Source organism: Schistocerca nitens, chromosome 12 (genome assembly GCF_023898315.1).
Source record: "Schistocerca nitens isolate TAMUIC-IGC-003100 chromosome 12, iqSchNite1.1, whole genome shotgun sequence".
Taxonomy (NCBI): domain Eukaryota; kingdom Metazoa; phylum Arthropoda; class Insecta; order Orthoptera; family Acrididae; genus Schistocerca; species Schistocerca nitens.
This window is the reverse complement of record NC_064625.1, coordinates 38,181,194-38,201,828: the sequence shown is the minus strand read 5'-3', so window position 1 is coordinate 38,201,828 and position 20,635 is coordinate 38,181,194. Positions and strand designations below refer to the sequence as shown.

General features: G+C 41.0%; 1 protein-coding gene across 1 annotated transcript in view; it reads right to left on the bottom strand.

Moving 5' to 3' along the window:
* Positions 1-20,052, bottom strand: part of LOC126214892 (ectopic P granules protein 5 homolog) — a 388,516-nt gene extending 368,464 nt beyond the window's left edge. The window contains exons 1-3 of the mRNA XM_049941536.1: positions 19,835-20,052; positions 18,991-19,518; positions 9,955-10,262 (exon numbers count right to left, since the gene is read on the bottom strand). Of these exons, the coding sequence (XP_049797493.1) occupies positions 9,955-10,262; positions 18,991-19,518; positions 19,835-19,858 (860 nt within the window). The 5' untranslated portion in view covers positions 19,859-20,052. The remainder of the gene's footprint in view (positions 1-9,954; positions 10,263-18,990; positions 19,519-19,834) is intronic.
* Positions 20,053-20,635: the final 583 nt, after the last annotated feature.

Here is a 20,635-nt window from a genome sequence, read left to right as displayed (position 1 = left end):
TCCTTTTCCAAAGCTTTTGAGATGAAAGTTAATACTGAAATGTTTTTAATATCCTGATGTAAATGTTATCAAATCAATAACAATTTTTGCTTTTTAAAAAATGTAATTATTCTCCTGATTTCCTTTGAAGAAGCTGTAGCAGTCTCAAATAGACTGAACACTTGTGGTAGTAATTGTTGTTTAGACTGCAAAGCTGTTACTTTTGATGTGCTCCGCTATGTTTGGAAAGTGACTGTTAAGAGAGACTTGCTACAGGTTTTTTTGTCATGCAACATTTGGTAAATGGAAATGAGCATTTGGCATCATTGGCCGGGAGGCCCCTTGCGGAGCAGCTCCGGCCACCTTGGTGGAGGTCTTATTACATTCTATGCCACATTGGGCTACCTGCGCGCCGGATGGGGATGAAATGATGATGGAGGCAACACAATACCCAGTCCCTGAGTGGCAAAAATCTCCGACCCATCCGGAAATTGAACCCGGGCCCGTAGAACAGCAATCCGTCACGCTGACCACTCAACTATCAGGGCAGATATGTAACATTTGGTCATTATCTTTAATTACTAGACCATCTAGTTTTCTGAAAGACTTTTTTGTTCCCATGTTAACTGCGTTCCTTAGGTGTGTCTGTGTATGTGCGGATGGATATGTGTGTGTGTGTGTGTGTGTGTGTGTGTGCGCGAGTGTATACCTGTCCTTTTTCCCCCCTAAGGTAAGTCTTTCCGCTCCCGGGATTGGAATGACTCCTTACCCTCTCCCTTAAAACCCACATCCTTTCTTCTTTCCCTCTCCTTCCCTCTTTCCTGATGAAGCAACTGCTTGTTGCGAAAGCTAGAATTTTGTGTGTATGTTTGTGTTTGTTTGTGTGTCTATCAACCTGCCAGCGCTTTCGTTTGGTAAGTCACATCTTCTTTGTTTTTAGATATATTTACTATTTTGATTTAATTTCTACAATTATTGATCTCCAACAAGACATGTAAGCTCTTTGATTTTTTCATAACTCTTCTAAACGGAGAACAATACACTCTATAATACGAAAGAAATGTTGACTACTTCTCTCTGGTAATCTGCTACAGAGACGAGTGAAAGAAGTGTTAGTGTAAGTGGTGTTGAAAAATAGCTGAGATTGTTAAATTGAACAAAGCTCCAGAGCCTGATAGAATCCCTGTCAGATTCTACAAGGGGGTTAAAAAAAAAAAAAATCTGTCATGGGCGGAGCTTGTGTAGTACACATTTCTGCCGCAAGGCGTGTATAGTGCAACTCATTGCCAGTTCAGTACCGCCTGTATTGTCGACATGGCTTGTTCTGTTCATCTGCAGTGATTCGTTTCGCTAGCACTGTTTTTCTTCTTCTTTTTTTTCTTTCTTTCTTTTTGTTTTTTTGGCAGCTGTGAAATTTTCTTTTCTAATCAGTAAAATGGTGCTGAGACTGTTTTAATGTTGAAAACAGCCTATCAAGATGGTGCTATGAGAAAAACTCTTAGAGTACAAGTGGTTTGCTTGATTTAAAAATGGCAGCATGTTAGCTGATGGCAAACCTCATTCTGGATGTCCATCAACTACCCGTATTGACAAAAATATTGAAAAAATTCGACACCGTGTGCTCACAAACCATCAATCAACTGTCACAGATTAGTGGGTTATCTTGGAGCTTGGTTCATTGAGTTGAAACATGTTGTGCTTTGAAACAACAGTTTGAAACTGATCCAGCTTTTCTGTCAAAGGACATTACTGGTGATGAGTCATTGTGCTATGGTTACGACTCAGAAACAAAACAACAGTCAAGCCAATGGAAGACGTCATCGTCACTCCGCCCAAAAAAATGTCGTCAAGTCAAGTCAAACATCAAAACAATCCTGGTTTGGTTTTTTGAGGCCAAGGGCACAAGTTCACTCAGAGTTTGTTCCCCCAGGTCAGACCATCAATCAAATCTTCTATTTGGAAGCTTTAAGGAGATTGCACAACAGTGTTCATCAAAAAAGACCCGATTTGTGGCAAACGGGAGACTAGTTCTTTCAACACGACAATGCAGCTGCACGCACAGCCATCTCTGTCAGACAGGTTTTGGCTAAAAATGGCATGGTTACTCTGCCCCATGCACCTTACTCACCCAATTTGCCTCTGTACAACTTTTTCTTATTTCCATGCATGAAATGTGGCATGAAATGACACAAATTTGACAACACTGAAGTCAAGAAAAAACACGAGGGAGGTGCTGTCAGTCATTTCTACAGATGACAAAAAAAATGTTTTGAACGGTGAAATTACTGGTGGGACAAAAGTATTAGTTGTAATGTAGAGTATTTTGAAGCAGGTAAGACGGCTTTGTAAACAATTTGAAAATATAGAGCTTTTAAAAAATAATTCCTTTTCTTTTTTAGGATTCCCCTCGTATACTGAATTTCTGGCTGAGTTAGCCCCTTTTATAACTATAATCTATTGTCATTCCCTCGAACAAAAAATGGTGACCAGCAGTTGGAAGAAAGCACAGGTCACACCAGTTTACAAGAAGGGTAGTATATCGTCCAGTATCCTCGACATTCATTTGTTCTAGAACCTTCGAACACATTCTAAGTTCAAATATAATGAGGTATCTCAAACATAATGACCTTCCCCATGCCAATAAGCATGGATACCAAAAATGTCAATCATACCAAAGACAACTTGGACTTTTCTCACTTAACTATGAAAGCCATGGATCGAGGCCGTTAGGTAGATGCAGTGTTTCTTGATTTTCAAAAAACATTTGACTCAGTACCACACCCACATTTACTGTGAAAAGTATGATCATATAGGGTGCCAACTGAAATTTGTAACTGAATTGAGAATTTTTGGTAGGGAGGATGCAGTATCTTATCTTGGATGGAGAGTCATCGTCATATTTATAAATAACTTTGGGTTTGCCCCAGGGAAGTGTGTTGGAACCATTGCTGTTTGTGCTGTATATTAATGATCTTGCAGACAATATTAATAGTAAGCTCAGACTTTTTGCAGATGATGCAGTAATCTATAATGAAAGCTACATAAATGTTCAGTCAGATTTTGATAAGATTTCTAAGTGGTGCAAAGATTGTCAGCTTGCTTTAACTGTTCAGAAATGTAAATGTAGTATATCAATGAGTCACAGTTGGAATCGGTCAACTCTTACAAATACCCGAGATACTTTGTAGGGAAATGAAATGGAATGATTACATAGGTTCAGCTGTGGGTAAAGCAAGTGGTAGACTTCGGTTTATTGATAAAATACTGGGGAAGTACAATCTGTCTACAGAGGAGGCTGCTTACGAATCACTTTTGCAATCCATTCTAGAAGATTGCTCGAGAGGGCTAATGGGGGATACTGAATGTATACATGGAAGGACAGCACAAATGGTTAGTTTGACCCTTGGGATAGTGTCATAGGGATACTGAAGAAACTGAACTGGTAGATTCTGCAAGATACGTGTAAACTAACCCGAGAAAGTTTACTCACAAAATTAAATTATGACTCTAAGGATAAACTACAACACCCTATGTATCGCTCACATAGGTACAGTGATGATACAGTTAGATTAATTATGGGACGCACAGCAGCATTTAAAAAATCTTGCTTCCCCACTCCATATGTGAATGGAACAGGAGGAATAATTGGTACAATGGGACATACTCTCTGCCATCTACTTCAAAGTGGTTTGCAGAGAATAGATGTAGATGTACATGTACTGTAAAGTATCAAAACTGGAGTTCTTACATTTCCATACATCATGTTTCATATTCCATACATCATATTTTCCTCAATAATCACCAAACTCACAGAGATGACAGCCTCCAGATCCAGATGCATCCAGGAATATTGTTCTTGCAGTTAGTACTCACAAACGTGTGTCACACTGCCTACAATGTGATTACTGTGTCAACACTGTAGGGCTACTTCCATCTCTCATGCACTAGACAAACATAAGACTGCCGCCTGTCCTCGTAGTTTTGCAATTATATGTAATATGGTGTTTTCCCAACATATTCCTAACCAGTGGAATCCTTGAGTGCCTGTCCGGATAACGTCATAACTTCTCCATGATATTTCAGCAGGCTAGGATCTCACCGCTGTCTGGGGCACCTCAAGATACATCTCTGCAGGTCATCGGAGCTCAATTCAAAGCGGCGCTCATGACTGAAGACAATTCTGCTCCAGTCAATGAGATTCCATGCCGAAGATGTATCTGGAGATGCCTTGGACTGTCGTCTGCCACATGACCCAACAACCAGGAGTAGAGGTCTGGTCTGGCATTTCTTTTCAAATCAAGACCACTTTGGATGCCATCCTTAGTAACCTTACAGCACAGTGGTATAATGACAATATTCCACGCGCCATTTTGTTGCCCTTCATGGCAAGCCATATTGGACTTACATTTCAGCAAGATAGTGCCTGCCCGCACCCAGTGACAGCTTCGCCCACCACCCACAGTGAGAGTTTCTGCTGCTTGTCTTTGTGCTTGACAAACAGCATCTCAGCCAGAAAGGTTGTTGGATCTCTCCCCAACTGAGAATGTTTGGAGCATTATGGGCAAGGCCCTCCAACCAGCTTGGGACTTTGATGATCTAACATGCCAGCTGTACAGAATTTGGTGCAACATCCTTCAGAAGGACATCCAACAACTGAATCAGTCAATACCAAGCCGAATAACTGCTTGCATAAAGACCAGAGGTGAAGCAACGCATTATTGACTTGCTCATTTTCTGCAACTCTTTCCCTCGAATAAATCATCTAAATTTTTTTGTGTCACAATCCATCCTGGATTTTCCATTTCTTCTTCCAATTTTTTTTTTTTTTTTTTTTTTTTTTTTGAAATTTTAGTCATTTGCTCGTCTGTGCATGTGCATCACGTCTACCAATTTCTGACCCATTTGGATAACTCTTTTGTGTTTCCTTTTTTATGTTGGCTGTTACACCCTCCAACACTCTGCTCCTGTCACTGTCCATGCAGCAGCTGCAGTGAGTGTTGCGTTGGTGCCGGTGACAAACCCCAACTGTGAAATGCAGCCCTCAGTCTCCATGTTGTCAATACAGAGTGCAGACCCTACAGTAGAGCAACCTTCTGCTTTTTCTCTGCTTGGTGCCAGGACCCACAATCAAGTTAGTTGTCAGCCACTATCTTTGTTAATTAGACTGTCTTGGGCATAGTTTCAATGGCCTCTTTCATCACACAATTCAGGAGGCGGCAGACTGCCCGAGTATCTTGGTTTTGTTGTAGTTTAGAGTGTGGTCAATTTTTATACTGTGGTTGGCCATGCCTGATTTGGCAGTCTGGCCTAATTCAGTGCAGTGTCTATGTTCACAACACCTCTCTTCTACTATGTGTAGAATTTTCCTAATGTATGCCTTGCTGCATTGAGAGAGGATGCCTTAGACCCCTGGTTGGCGAACTATATCATCCTTTACTAAACCTAGTAGTGTCAAGGTCTTAAGGTGTGGGTGAAATACACATTTGATGCTACGTCGTGCCAGTGCTTGATTTCTAAAATTTTAGAGGCTAGAACGCACCTCTTCAACAATACTATTCTCTCCCCTCCTCCAAAATCCATAAAAATCTGAAGTTTTGATTTTTGCAAACTTTTAATAAACCTTACAATCAGAAATAATTTTTAACAAAATACTATTCTGAAACATAGGCTTTTAAGACATAATTGCTTACAGTCACAACAATAAAACCACAAGATTTTATACACAACAGGTGGTACCATCTGTCCCCATAGCAGTGTCACTTTGCTCCCTCATACACAGTACCTCATCACCCCATGCCCTTGTCCACTGCGTCATGTTGGTCAGCCATTGTCTCATTCACCGGTGGCAGCAGAGCGGCAAATTACATGAGTAATTACGTTGCAATTTAATATACGTGTACTATTTTAAATCTCAAGTGCCGACATGTTCCAGTGAGTTCAAAACCAGATTCCCTCTGAGGTGCCAAAATGCCATTCCAGCACATTCTGGCCAAAATTAAGCTCTGTGTAATACCATGATGATGCTGCCTTTTCTGATGATATTGCCAACAAATTGGAAGCATTTTACTGATTAGTGATCCTCTGTGTCTTCCGGTGTTATCAGGCTACTTACCTGTCAATGCATACCTTGTCTGCATGCTGATGCACTTATTCCATTGGAATGTTGTCTCCAGGTACTTCAGCTCAGTTGGAAGGCTGTTTTGGTCATAGATGGCCAAACAATAAATTAGGACAAAACCACACACAAGACTTGGGCAATATATTCCCTTCCGAGACTGTGTCGTCCACAACTCTCTAACCGACAAAAATAGCGGCCTTCAACTCGGCCAAGCGTGGAATCCTGCACTGAGCAGAGAAAAGGCGAAGTGTCCCCAACACAGGGCAGCACCCAGCACTGACAGCACAGACTGGTGGCCACAGTGGGCATCTGGACGTCGACGCCGCTGCCACCACCTACACTCGCAGCAAGCACAGCAACAGGAGCAGATATATGGAGGAGGTTGTGGCCAATGTACATAGGTCGCCAACCCGAGCAGTCATCAGCAACCGGCAAATAGATGGCAACAACTCTGCTCGCTTAAATATCGTGGAGACCATACGACGTGATCTGGGTAGGCACTCTATAACTCTATGGCATAAATATAGTGAACATTTATATAAACTGAGCCAGCAGAAAAATGCTCCTACTGGAGCACAAAATAGGCGAATATGCTCCTGTTTAAAAAAGACTCTGACCAAAAAATGGGGTACCAGTTGCCGTATTCTACCTTCCTCAGCACATTTCAAAATTTTCCAAAAAATTTTGGGATGCGAACACAATCACGCGTTTTTCAACATCCAACTCACCTCTCACTCCACAAGTTCCCCACACTGAATCTTGGTGACAGACACTATACCATTGTTTTAAGTCGCTCACACCCATCCACACCCACTTGCCCATTCTCTCTCATTCATTCATTAAGACCAACTGTCATTGTCTCATTGTGTCTCTCTAACTGTCACTGTCTCCCATCTCTCAGCCACAGTCGCCTTCATTCTGTCCTACTGTTACTGTCCCCTCTGACTGTCACTGTCTTGCCCTTTCTCTCTCTTACTGCTACTACCTCACTCATTCCTTCCCACTGCTGCCGTCTCTTCTCACTGCACTCTCTCTCCCTCATTTTCATGGACTCTGTTTCTCATTATCACTGGCTCTCATGCATTTACAACTTCTCCTTCTCTTTATTCCTCTCCCACTGGCACTATCTGCTTCACACTTTTCCCAGCTTTTTTCTGTCACTGTCAATTATGTTCTTCTGCCACTTTGTCCCTCCCTTTCTCTCACACTGCCATTGTGTCCATTGCTCTTTCTGTATCACAACCAACTAACTTTCAGAATTTATTATTTTTCCATCTCTCTCCCAGTTCCACTGTCTCCTCCTCTCTCAGCATAAAAAAGTGTGAATATATTCACTTGCCAAAATTTTTGGGATAATTTTGAAACGTGTTGAGGGAAGAATAATGAGGCAACTGGTACCCCGCTTTCCAGTCAGAGTTTTTTTTTAAATAGTAGCATATTCACCTTTTTTGTGTTCTGATAGAAGCATTTTCCTCCATGTTCCCTTCTTTTACCTCCACAGCACGGCATCTCACTCACATGAAAGGAACTTTACAGGTCAGTAAAATTTTGATAGTTTACTTACCTGAAACTGAAATAATGCAAACCTAATTTTAGACGTCAGACCAGATTTTACTTGGCCAAAAATTTTGCGTGGGCTTCAGTACTACAATATGGGGTTCCCAGAACCCTTCGAATGATAACTGAGACACTTTACAGCATAGTACTCTGGGCTACATCACTTATAAACTATGTTTTCATCTCACATTGGATTTTATAAGCAAACTTTTTATGTACAAGTAGGATAACTGTGAATCTCTGTACCTCAGACACACAAAAAGATATCAAGAAATTTTCAAGGTTGTTCAAGACCAGGATCTTAGGAATACATTATAAAAATTTGAGCCATTTGCAATGCATAGTTGTCTTGCTTTTGGTACCCAAAAACTATCCACGTTTTTGAGGTGTTTCTCAATACAGGATAAAGATAATTGAAAATGGGAAAATGGCATTTCTAGATAAATTCCTTGAGAATATCCCATTGAGAAATTTACTGCAGTTAGTCATTTCAATATCTAATGAAAAATGCTTTTTAAGGGTATTCTAGGAACCACCTGTGAACTAAGTGGTGCCTCCATAAGACCTATGAAGCACACTGTAGACCGAATATAATGCAAAAAGAACCAACAGTTTGCTCTATTTGCTTAAGCTGGAGCAAATGCGTAATACACTCCTGGAAATTGAAATAAGAACACCGTGAATTCATTGTCCCAGGAAGGGGAAACTTTATTGACACATTCCTGGGGTCAGATACATCACATGATCACACTGACAGAACCACAGGCACATAGACACAGGCAACAGAGCATGCACAATGTCGGCACTAGTACAGTGTATATCCACCTTTCGCAGCAATGCAGGCTGCTATTCTCCCATGGAGACGATCGTAGAGATGCTGGATGTAGTCCTGTGGAACGGCTTGCCATGCCATTTGCACCTGGCGCCTCAGTTGGACCAGCGTTCGTGCTGGACGTGCAGACCGCGTGAGACGACGCTTCATCCAGTCCCAAACATGCTCAATGGGGGACAGATCCGGAGATCTTGCTGGCCAGGGTAGTTGACTTACACCTTCTAGAGCACGTTGGGTGGCACGGGATACATGCGGACGTGCATTGTCCTGTTGGAACAGCAAGTTCCCTTGCCGGTCTAGGAATGGTAGAACGATGGGTTTGATGACGGTTTGGATGTACCGTGCACTATTCAGTGTCCCCTCGACGATCACCAGTGGTGTACGGCCAGTGTAGGAGATCGCTCCCCACACCATGATGCCGGGTGTTGGCCCTGTGTGCCTCGGTCGTATGCAGTCCTGATTGTGGCGCTCACCTGCACGGCGCCAAACACGCATATGACCATCATTGGCACCAAGGCAGAAGCGACTCTCATCGCTGAAGACGACACGTCTCCATTCGTCCCTCCATTCACACCTGTCGCGACACCACTGGAGGCGGGCTGCACGATGTTGGGGCGTGAGCGGAAGACGGCCTAACGGTGTGCGGGACCGTAGCCCAGCTTCATGGAGACGGTTGCGAATGGTCCTCGCCGATACCCCAGGAGCAACAGTGTCCCTAATTTGCTGGGAAGTGGCGGTGCGGTCCCCTACGGCACTGCGTCGGATCCTACGGTCTTGGCGTGCATCCGTGCGTCGCTGCGGTCCGGTCCCAGGTCGACGGGCACGTGCACCTTCCGCCGACCACTGGCGACAACATCGATGTACTGTGGAGACCTCACGCCCCACGTGTTGAGCAATTCGGCGGTACGTCCACCCGGCCTCCCGCATGCCCACTATACGCCCTCGCTCAAAGTCCGTCAACTGCACATATGGTTCACGTCCACGCTGTCGCGGCATGCTACCAGTGTTAAAGACTGCGATGGAGCTCCGTATGCCACGGCAAACTGGCTGACACTGACGGCGGCGGTGCACAAATGCTGCGCAGCTAGCGCCATTCGACGGCCAACACCGCGGTTCCTGGTGTGTCCGCTGTGCCGTGCGTGTGATCATTGCTTGTACAGCCCTCTCGCAGTGTCCGGAGCAAGTATGGTGGGTCTGACACACCGGTGTCAATGTGTTCTTTTTTCCATTTCCAGGAGTGTATTACAACTTTGACCCTGTACTGCAGGACAGTTTCAGTAAGACGTCCTTTTATTGGGTATACAAATGATCCCTAGCCCAAGGACTATCCAAATCGTTTGACTGTACCTTCCTATCACTAATAGCACTCAAGGAACAAGCCCCAAGAAAATCCTCTTTTTACGCATGGCATTCTGGAACACTTCGGTAATGCACGCTGTCGCTCGCGCACTGACTAGAATTAACGTACCGGCATTCGTCCTCGAGGTTGGCGAGCTCCGCAGACGCGGCAGCGAGCCTCTGTCGTGCACGTAGGTAGCTGACGAGCAGCGTGTAGAGGGGGTGCTGCTGCAGCCGCCCCCCACCTCCCCGAAGTTGTGCGTCCACAAATTCGGCAGCCACGTCCTCTGTCGCCTCCAGTTCTGGGTTGGTGCACAGGGCGACCAACTGCGCCTCCGTGAAGGGACGCACTTCTGGAGGAGCGTGCTGAGGCACCTCAGACTCTGGAGGAGCTGATGCCACCACTGGCTGCAGATCTGGCTGCTGTATTGCTTCTTTCTGGAAAGATGCAATATTGCTTCAAGCGGTGGCTAGCATGCTATTAGATGTGTACAACTGAAAATGCAGTGCGAGACAGGGATGCCATTTTATAATTTGGAAGTAGGTAACCTTGGTGTTTTGAAGCAATTTTGTCACTCAATGAAGGCAAGCCTTTCAGTCCTGGGTGCATACTAATTATGTTCCCTCCAGAGTAAATTGATGAAAGGCTCCATTTTTAGGGTTCCATACCTCAGTCAGTAAAAACAGAACCCTTATAAGGTCACTTACTTGTCTGTCTGCCTGTTGTTGTTGTTGTTGTTGTTGTTGTTGTTGTGGTCTTCAGTCCAGAGACTGGTTTGATGCAGCTCTCCATGCTACTCTATCCTGTGCAAGCTTCTTTCTCTCCCAGTACCTACTGCAACCTACATCCTTCTGAATCTGTTTAGTGTATTCATCTCTTGGTCTCCCTCTGTGATTTTTACCCTCCACGCTGCCCTCCAATACTAAATTGGTGATCCCTCGATGCCTCAGAATATGTCCTACCAACCGATCCCTTCTTCTGATCAAGTTGTGTCACAAATTTCTCTTCTCTCCAATTCTATTCAATACCTCCTCATTTGTTATGTGATCTACCAATCTAATCTTCAGCATTCTTCTGCAGCACCACATATCGAAAGCTTTCATTCTCTTCTTCTCTAAACTATTTGTCGTCCATGTTTCACTTCCATACATGGCTACACTCCATACAAATGCTTTCAGAAACGACTTCCTGACACTTAAATCTATACTCGATGTTAACAAATTTCTTTTCTTCAGAAATGCTTTCCTTGCCACTGCCAGTCTACATTTTATGTTCTCTCTACTTCGACCATCATCAGTTATTTTGATCCCCAAATAGCAGAACTCCTTTACTACCTTAAGTGTCTCATTTCCTAATCTAATTCCCTCAGCATCACCCAACTTATTTTGACTACATTCCATTATCCTCGTTTTGCTTTTGTTGATGTTCATTTCATATCCTCCTTTCAAGACACTGTCCATTCCATTCAGCTGCTCTTCCAGATACTTTGCTGTCTCTGACAGAATTACAATGTCATCGGCGAACCTCAAAGTTTTTATTTCTTCTCCATGAATTTTAATTCCAACTCTGAATTTTTCTTTTGTTTCCTTTACTGCTTGCTCAATATACAGATTGAATAACAATGGGGAGAGGCTACAACCCCGTCTCACTCCCTTCCCAACCACTGCTTCCCTTTCGTGCCCCTCGACTCTTATAACTGCCATCTGGTTTCTGTACAAATTGTAAATAGTCTTTTGCTCCCTGTATTTTACCCCTGCCACCTTCAGAATTTGAAAGAGAGTATTCCAGTCAACATTGTCAAAAGCTTTCTCTTAGTCTACAAATGCTAGAAACGTAGGTTTGCCTTTCCTTAATCTATCTTCTAAAATAAGTCGTAGGGTCAGTATTGCCTCACGTGTTCCAACATTTCTACAGAATCCAAACTGATCTTCCCCTAGGTCGGCTTCTATCAGTTTTTCCACTCGTCTGTAAGGAATTCGTGTTAGTATTTTGCAGCAGTGGCTTATTAAACTGATAGTTCGGTAATTTTCACATCTGTCAACACCTGCTTTCTTTGGGACTGGAATTATTATATTCTTCTTGAAGTCTGAGGGCATTTCGCCTGTCTCATACATCTTGCTCACCAGATGGTAGAGTTTTGTCAGGACTTGCTCTCCCAAGGCAGTCAGCAGCTCTAATGGAATGTTGTCTACTCACAGGGCCTTGTTTCGACTCAGGTCTTTCAGTGTTCTGTCAAACTCTTCATGCAGTATCATATCTCCCATTTCATCTTCATCTACATTCTCTTCCATTTCTATAATATTGTCTTTAAGAACATCGCCCTTGTATAGACCCTCTATATACTGCTTCCAACTTCCTGCTTTCCCTTCTTTACTTAGAACTGGGTTTTCAAATGAGCTCTTGATATTCATGCAAGTGGTTCTCTTTTCTCCAAAGGTCTCTTTAATTTTCTTGTAGGCAGTGTCTGTCTTACCCCTACTGAGATAGCCTCTACATACTTACATTTGTCCTCTAGCCATCCCTGCTTAGCCATTTTGCACTTCCTGTCGATCTCATTTTTGAGATGTTTGTATTCTGTTAAGACTCATTTTTCTCAGGAGCTGGAAGATGCGTCATGTCGGAATTTATGCCACATACTATGGTCTACTGTCTCTTGACAGTGTAAAATCTTTCGGCTTCCAAGTCAATGCAACCCAAAGATATGGCCATTTACATAACGTATTTTGATATTCGGAAATTCACTTATCAAAACCTTTAGGGTACTATCTGTTGACCTAGAATCATGAAATTTGGCAAGGCGCAAGATTTTACAATGCAAATAAAGGGAAAAATGTACATGATCTAATCTCTCTTTGAGCCAGCAGCGATTAGGGATTAAGACTCAAAGGAGTTACAGACACTGGCTGCAAGTGAGCATTAATTGAAATTTGTGTCAGACCTGGAATCAAACCGGGGTCTCCTGTTTATTAAGCAGATGCTCTGACTGCTAAGCCACCCAGGCATAGTGGTCATTGCAACTGTATGGACTTTGCTAGCACACCTCATATCAGACCCAAATCCTAAAATTATCTTCACACTACCGAAGTAGTGTCCCTTGCCCATTATGTTCATTACTCACAGCATTTTGCCAGTTACCATGAGAATTTGAACTCTTTAACAAAGAAAGTCTTCATTGCACAAAATTGTATTGTACGAATTATATGTTGTGTTCACCCACAATTGTCTTGTAGACATCTGTTTAAGGAGTTGGGCGGTCTGACTACTGCTTCACAGTATATTTATTCCCATATGAAGTTTATTGTAAATAATCCACTGCAGCTTGAATGTACAAAATTACTACACAAAGTTTGTCATTAGCACAGCGGGGAGTGCACAATGCCACTGCTAAAATTTTTGATGACTCAGCCAGGGATATAGAATGTCTGATGGACAGCAAAGTAAAATTTGAAAACAAACTGAAAAAGTTCCTCCTTTATAACTCCTCCTGCTCTGCAGAAGAATTTCTATTATTGTAATTTCTAATAGGTGATGGATAGGAATTAGCAACTCAAATCTCTATATTTAATAATAATAATTATAGTAAGACAAACAAAACTTATAAATGTTCAGCTTGTAATCATATTTACAAACTGTGATGTGAATGTAAAATGACTCGTACCACACCATTACGATTTATTGTGTAAATGATCCAAGGAAGTTAAAATGACTCGTTCCACACCGTTACGATTTTTTGTGTAAATGATCCAAGGAAGATAGTTTACCACCACAACCTACATTTAAAAAATAACATAGAAGCAAAATAAATACTCTTGGTGATCTGTCCTACTTCTGGTTGTGCATGTTATCACATACCACATCATCATTATGCCATGGTACAAAGCTGAAATCAGTACATTCAACAGATCCCCTACCACACCATCAACAAGTGAGTAGGAAACGTGAAAAATATGGAGAACCTTTGACACCACTTTTCACTGCACCCTAAGAACATGTGTTCAAACAAACATTTACTCCTAAAAACAGGCCAGTTTTCAGACTCACAAAAAATGCAAAGAACTGTTTAAATTGTTTTCATATATTTCACACACTAACAGTGTACTGTACATCACAGTAGTAGCAGCTACACATATAACTGTGCGTTTTGTGGAGATCTGGCCGAGCCACGTCCAGTTGAAGTAAATACTGCTGTGAGCAATGTTAGCAGCTGCTGACTGAAATGAAATCTCATGTGGGGCAGTACCAGTTGCTACAATTGAGAGATGGGAATATACTAGACCTGGCCTACAGCTTAATGGGAGAGGTTGACTAAGCTGCTTGCACATAATACCGGGTGATCAAAAAGTCAGTATAAATTTGGAAACTTAATAAACCACGGAATAATGTAGATAGAGAGGTAAAAATTGACACACATGCTTGGAATGACATGGGGTTTTATTAGAACCACCCCATATTGCTAGACGTGTGAAAGATCTCTTGCGCGTGTCTTTTGGTGATGATCGTGTGCTCAGTCGCCACTTTCGTCACACTTGGCCTCCCAGGTCCCTAGACCTCAGTCCATGTGATTATTGGCTCTGGGGTTACCTAAAGTCGCAAGTGTATCGTGATCGACCAACATCTCTAGGGATGCTGAAAGACAACATCCAACGCCAATGCCTCACCGTAACTCTGGACGTGCTTTACAGTGCTGTTCACAACATTATTCCTCGGCTACAGCTATTGTTGAGGAATGATGGTGGACATATTGAGCATTTCCTGTAAAGAACATCATCTTTGCTTTGTCTTACTTTGTTATGCTAATTATTGCTATTCTGATCAGATGAAGTGCCATCTGTCAACATATTTTGAACTTTTTTTTTCTTTTTTTTTTTTGTTCTAATAAAACCCCATGTCATTCCAAGCATGTGTGTCAATTTGTACCTTTCTATCTACATTATTCCGTGATTTACTCAGTTTTCAAATTTATACTGACTTTTTGATCACCCGGTATATGGGGGCTACCATCACACATAGCAAGACACCAGAGGTTACTGGTGTCAGAGGGGGCACCTTTTTTACGTTGGAATAAGGATCCAGGCACTGCGTTTTGGAAGAGGTAAAAATAACAGAAGAGCTCCACAAAATTCTTAATAATGCACAGAAAAGTAAGGGTAGCTTGTTCCATCACAATGTAGGAGCACTGAGTAATAATGTATAAGAGCTTCTTGTCTGTCTGGAAAATTTAGAGAGCTATGAAAAGGTAGAGGTCCCGTGCTAGTCTGAGCACCACAGAACCACAGCGTTAGTTAAGTTACATATAAAAATTTTACTATTCCAAGTTACTCATGCAGAAATAATGCAGGAAAAGGAGGAGTTGTTACACACATTAAGACAGAACACAAGTTCGACAGCATTGAGACAAGTAGGTTTTGTAGTGATCAGCACACAGAAATGTGTGGTTGTGAATTAATGCTGAAAAATAGTTCACTTTTAATTGTAACTGTATATAGATCCCCACTTGAAAATTTTGAACTGTTTACGAGGAATCTGGATTCCTTACTGTGGGATCTGTCACACAGCAGCAAACAGTTAACAGTCTGTGGTGACTTGAATGTAGATTTTCTACACAATTCTGATAGGACAAATGATCTGGAAATCTCATTTGGGTCCTAAAATTTGGTCTCTCCAACAGCGGTGGATAAAAACAGAAGGACCCTAAATGATAATGTTTTCTTTGATGATGCTCAATGTAAGACAATAACTATTCACCCAGCAACAAATGCTCTCTCTGTTCATGACGCACAGTTAATTAGGACAAATAACATAGCACCTTACAGCACGCATACTCTTCAGTGGAAATCAGTTAGAATAATTAATGATTCCATGACAAATAATTTTAAGAACAGTTTACAGGAGATAACATGGGACATAATTTATAATGAAACAAATGCCAACATAAAATTTAGTGTATTCTCTGATAACTTCATATCATTATTTGAAAATAGCTTTCCACATAAGCTAATCAGAACAGACACTAAACAGCCATGTAGAAAACCATAGATCACTCAGAGAGATTGGAGTATCTCATGAGTGGAAAAACGAAATTTATCTTTTGGCAAGAACAAGTAGGGTTCCTGCAGTAGTTGCACATCGCAAAAACTGTTCGAAATTACTAAGGAATGTTATTAAAAAATCAAAGATCATGCACATACTGTCAGAAATCAGTACTTCCAACAACACACTTAAGACTATATGGAATGGTAAGACGAGAGATAGGACAACCAGCAATAGGATAAGACAGCATCACTACTGAACTGAATGGAAAGGCTTTAAATTATGAGTCACAGATAGCCAATGCATTTAATAAACATTTCTTAAATATAGGAGAAAACATGGGGATAAACAGTTCAGGAGCAAAATCACAGCAGTGTGTTCAAAATGTAACTTTCATAAAATTCAGTCATATGAATGTATCATCAACTTCTTCTTCTGAAATCAAGAAAATTATAAATTCTCTCAAATATGAAAGCTCTTCTGGTTTTGATGGTGTTTCCAAAAATTTGTTCCCATGTAATAAGCCCTGTCTTATCTGAAATATGTACTGCATCACTAACACAAGGCATTTTTGCAGAGAGATTGAGATATGCCATTGTTAAACCCCTCTTTAAGAAAGGTGATAATAGAGATATCAATAAATACCAAGCCTTTTTGCCACTGACAAAATTCTCCAAAATTTTTCAGATGATGATGTATTCTAGAATAGTATCTCACCTAAGCAACAATAGTATCTTTAGCAGATCAGATTTCAGGATTGCTCTACTGAAAATGTCATAAAATGCTATTACACATTCACTCACCAGATTTTACAAGCATTAAATAATAAAATAATGCCAATTGGTATTTTGGGTCAATGGAAGCATCCGATTCCACCCATCTGCTTTGACCCATGGCGTGAGGGTGTTATGTTGTGTGACGTCATTAAGGCGCGGAGTTTATGAGTTTGTTGTGTTTGATGGTGCTCTCTCTCTCTCTCTCTCTCTCTCTCTCTCTCTCTCTCTTTCTGTGTCTGTCTGTGTGTGTGTGTGTGTGTGTGTGTGTGTGTTTTGTGGTTTTGTTATTCATAGTTGTAGGTGTTGGGTTTTTTCATATCAATAGCTATGGTTGACATATATAGGTCAAGGGAAATGACCAGTTCTAATTTTCGTAGTTTTGTGTGTAGGTATTGGTGTTTTGGAATGGTCAGCTGTGATCAGGGGAAATGTCTGATTCCATTTTCCTTTGTTTTGGTATCGACAGCTGCGGTTGACCTATGTAGGTCAAGGGAAGTGTCTGATTTTACTGTTATATTTAGCTTGTACCCTCCCTAAAACCCCCAGTATCCTGCGGTTGGCCCGTTAGTTTCATTGTATTTTAGGAGCGAGGTGTTATTGTCTTATTTATACATATTTTCGTGTTTGTTGCCATATGTATGTAGTGACATCATGGGGCCATATTTGAGACGCTTACACTAGCCATTTCCGCCATATTGATGACATTATGGGTCAAAGCAGACAGGTGGAATCGAACACTTCCGTAATCCCAGTACTTTTTGCGACCTCTCTAAGGCATCTGACCGTGTGAATCATAGTACTCTCCTAGAGAAATTGATGTTTTATGGGACTGATGGTATAGCCAACCAATGGATAATGTCATATCTAAGCAAAAGAATCAGTGACTGGTTTTCTGCGGATGTTCTCGCCTTCAGTTTTAAAAAGACACAATATATTCAGCTCTGCACACTACACCAGTGATAAGTGTAACACTTGGTGAGGAAATAATAAATAGAGTAGAGACTTCAAAATTCAGAGGGGTCGATGTTGATGAGAATTTAAATTGGGGGGGGGATTGGAACTCCTAAGACAACTAAGAATCATTGCATATCTTGGGGAGAGACAAATCAGTAAGCTGACATATTTTAAATATTTTCATTCAATAATGTCATATGTCTGGGGTTACTCATCTTCAAGAAAGAAAGTCTTCATTGTGCAAAAACATGCTGAAAAAACAATATGTGGTGCTGACCCATGATTGTCTTGTACACATCTCTTTAAGGACATTCTGATTACTGCTTCGCAGTATTTTTATACACTCATGAAGTTTGTTGTAAATAATCCACTACGGTTCAAAATGAACAATGAGCTACATAATTACAATACAAGAAGGAAAAATTACATTCATTACTCCACATTAATGTTGTCTTTAGCACAATGCTGCAATGAAAATTTTTGATCACTTACCCACTGATATAAAATGTTTGACAGACAGTAAAGTAAAATTTGATAAACTGAGAAAATTTCTCCTTGACAACTACTCATGTTCTGTAATGCATAAAAGGAAGTGCATAGGAATTTCTAACTCACATGTGAGTCTTTTTTCTTTTTGTATTAAAAAAAAATCTTAGAAATGTTGAGAATGTAACCCTATGTACAAATTTGCAATGTGAATGTGAATGTGACTCATTCCACATCATTACAATCTATCATGCAAAATGACCCATGGAAAATGTAACAAACTGAGCAACTATGGTAAGTAACTAGTATATATTACAGTTTTCCCCTTTTAGACAGTTTTCGTGCAATGTTTTTAAAGTGTAAATAAAAGAATGAAGTGTCACAGAGTAGTTCTTTCCCTTTGAAAGGCAAACTATGTACATGAAACAGTTCAGTGTGAAATGAGGAAACACTAATTTTTAAATATGACACTGTCTTTACAATAATAACTATGAAAATAATTTGTAGGGCCTATTTAAAAAAACAACAACATGGTAACTGCTAAAAGTTAATGTATTGGACACCCCTTGCAATTATCAATGTGGCACTGATGTAAACATTAGGCTTCACTACTGGTCAATTTGTTACCACAACCAGATTTTCTGCTTTCACATTAGTTCACTTACAACGAAACTGTCGCCTTCAAACCTAACCTAAAGCTCGGGCTGCACTATCGATCAGTCTGTTACCACAACGAATATTTCAGATGTCCAATACATAACTTTATCCTCATAACTTAATTATATGGAAAGGTGCAGGCAAAAAGTAGAAATAGAAGTGTGTGGAGTGAAGAGAAATCATTGTGAAACACAGTCATTACTCATGATTAACTTCTTGACTTCACAGTCATCTTATAGATCTAGGCACCCAATAAGCTCACCTTTGTGACAGCATTTGCTGGAGATTCCTCATGGCGCTCTGTTGTATGTAAAGGCGATTCCAGCTTAGTATCCTGCTCATTCTTATCAGGACTCACTCTCAGGTGGTATGAGTGAATTTCCTTCATTTCTGTGCCATTGGACACCTTGTCCAACATCGTATCACCTTCCTGAAAGGGCATCGGTTCACTGTCTGATAGTTCAATAGAAACATCCGTTGTGGAAACAGCACACTCGGCTGTACTTCCAGAACTAGCCTTTTCTCTTTCCTTCTTATAATTTCGAGGCAGATCGTCTGCTTCCTGCGCTGCTTCAACGTCCTCCTGACTCGCATTAAATATTTCACTTTCAATGTTTGATATGTTCTGAGCTTCAATACCAGAGTCTGCATTCTGTGATTCTTTTGAAGATGATGCATGGTTCGCAGGTTTGGACTGGGCGTCGTAATCGAAGTCTTCCAATTTGGGGCATTCCGGAATGTCAGTCTCTAAAAAGTCCTCTTCAATTCTCTTGGTTTGTTTCTTTTTCACCTGAAATTACCCATTACAAAAATCAATGTTATGAGAACACAATTGTTCCGCACAGTTGACACAAATCTACATAAACGAAATAAGATCAAGGAATGAACGGTTTAAAATCAGAACAGACGTTACATATGACTCTATCGTGAGTTGAGTATCAATATTTACAAACGGCATCCATGTCAACAATACCGGAATGTTTACAACGATAAACCATTCGATATTGAGGCTAATTCTGATTTAGACACGGATTTAAGAACAAAGAAACGTTAATTTGTAGAAAAAACTGTAAAACTAGAACGTAAAATGATTTAGTTTCACTCACTGGCTTTGGTTTTTGTTTCTCCATTGTCTTAAACGTTGGGATCCAATCACTTAGCAAAAATTAGAAGAGACTCCACGAAATTCTTCGTATTATTCACTATGCTTTATCATTTTTGGCACTGCATGATTAAATCGAGTACCGCAATATAAGCAGGCACTTAACAATAATTTCAACCATCAACACTTCCCTTCGCAACAGAATTCACCATAACACTCCACAAGCAGCAGCTAACAGCTGCAGACTGGCGGCCATTATTCTTGTGACGTTTCTTCTCAATACAACGAATGGCAACACTGACTGTCAAATGTAAATATAGAACACTTTAATTAGAGCTGCAAGTGCAATAGAAGAAACGTATTAGGCATGCACAATGCCTACCCGTATCTGAAAATTTGCGGAGTTACCTTAACTGTACAACAGTTTCCTTTGTCTATCACTCTTGTCTCTTTGTATACGTTATCGATGTTTAAACTGCGTAGGCGACTATGTGCTGGCTGTATTGACGTTTTCTAGCTCTGAGGTTACGTCAACTCATAGTACGTACTAGACCTAGTACACAACAGAACAGTACAGTACCACACAAAACACCCAGTACCAGTACAGTAGCTAAGCCAGCAACTGCGCGCTATGCCGCTGTGTAGAATACGGCACTAATAGTTCTGCCAAAACCATATAACTTGCCGCGTCTTATACAAATCAAGAGTCAAAACTTAGCCTTATCAAGAAACAGCACAGACAGTAGTGGGATAGGTCTAAAACTGATTCCCAGCAATACATTTCCTCATGGGCTAAGAAGACTGT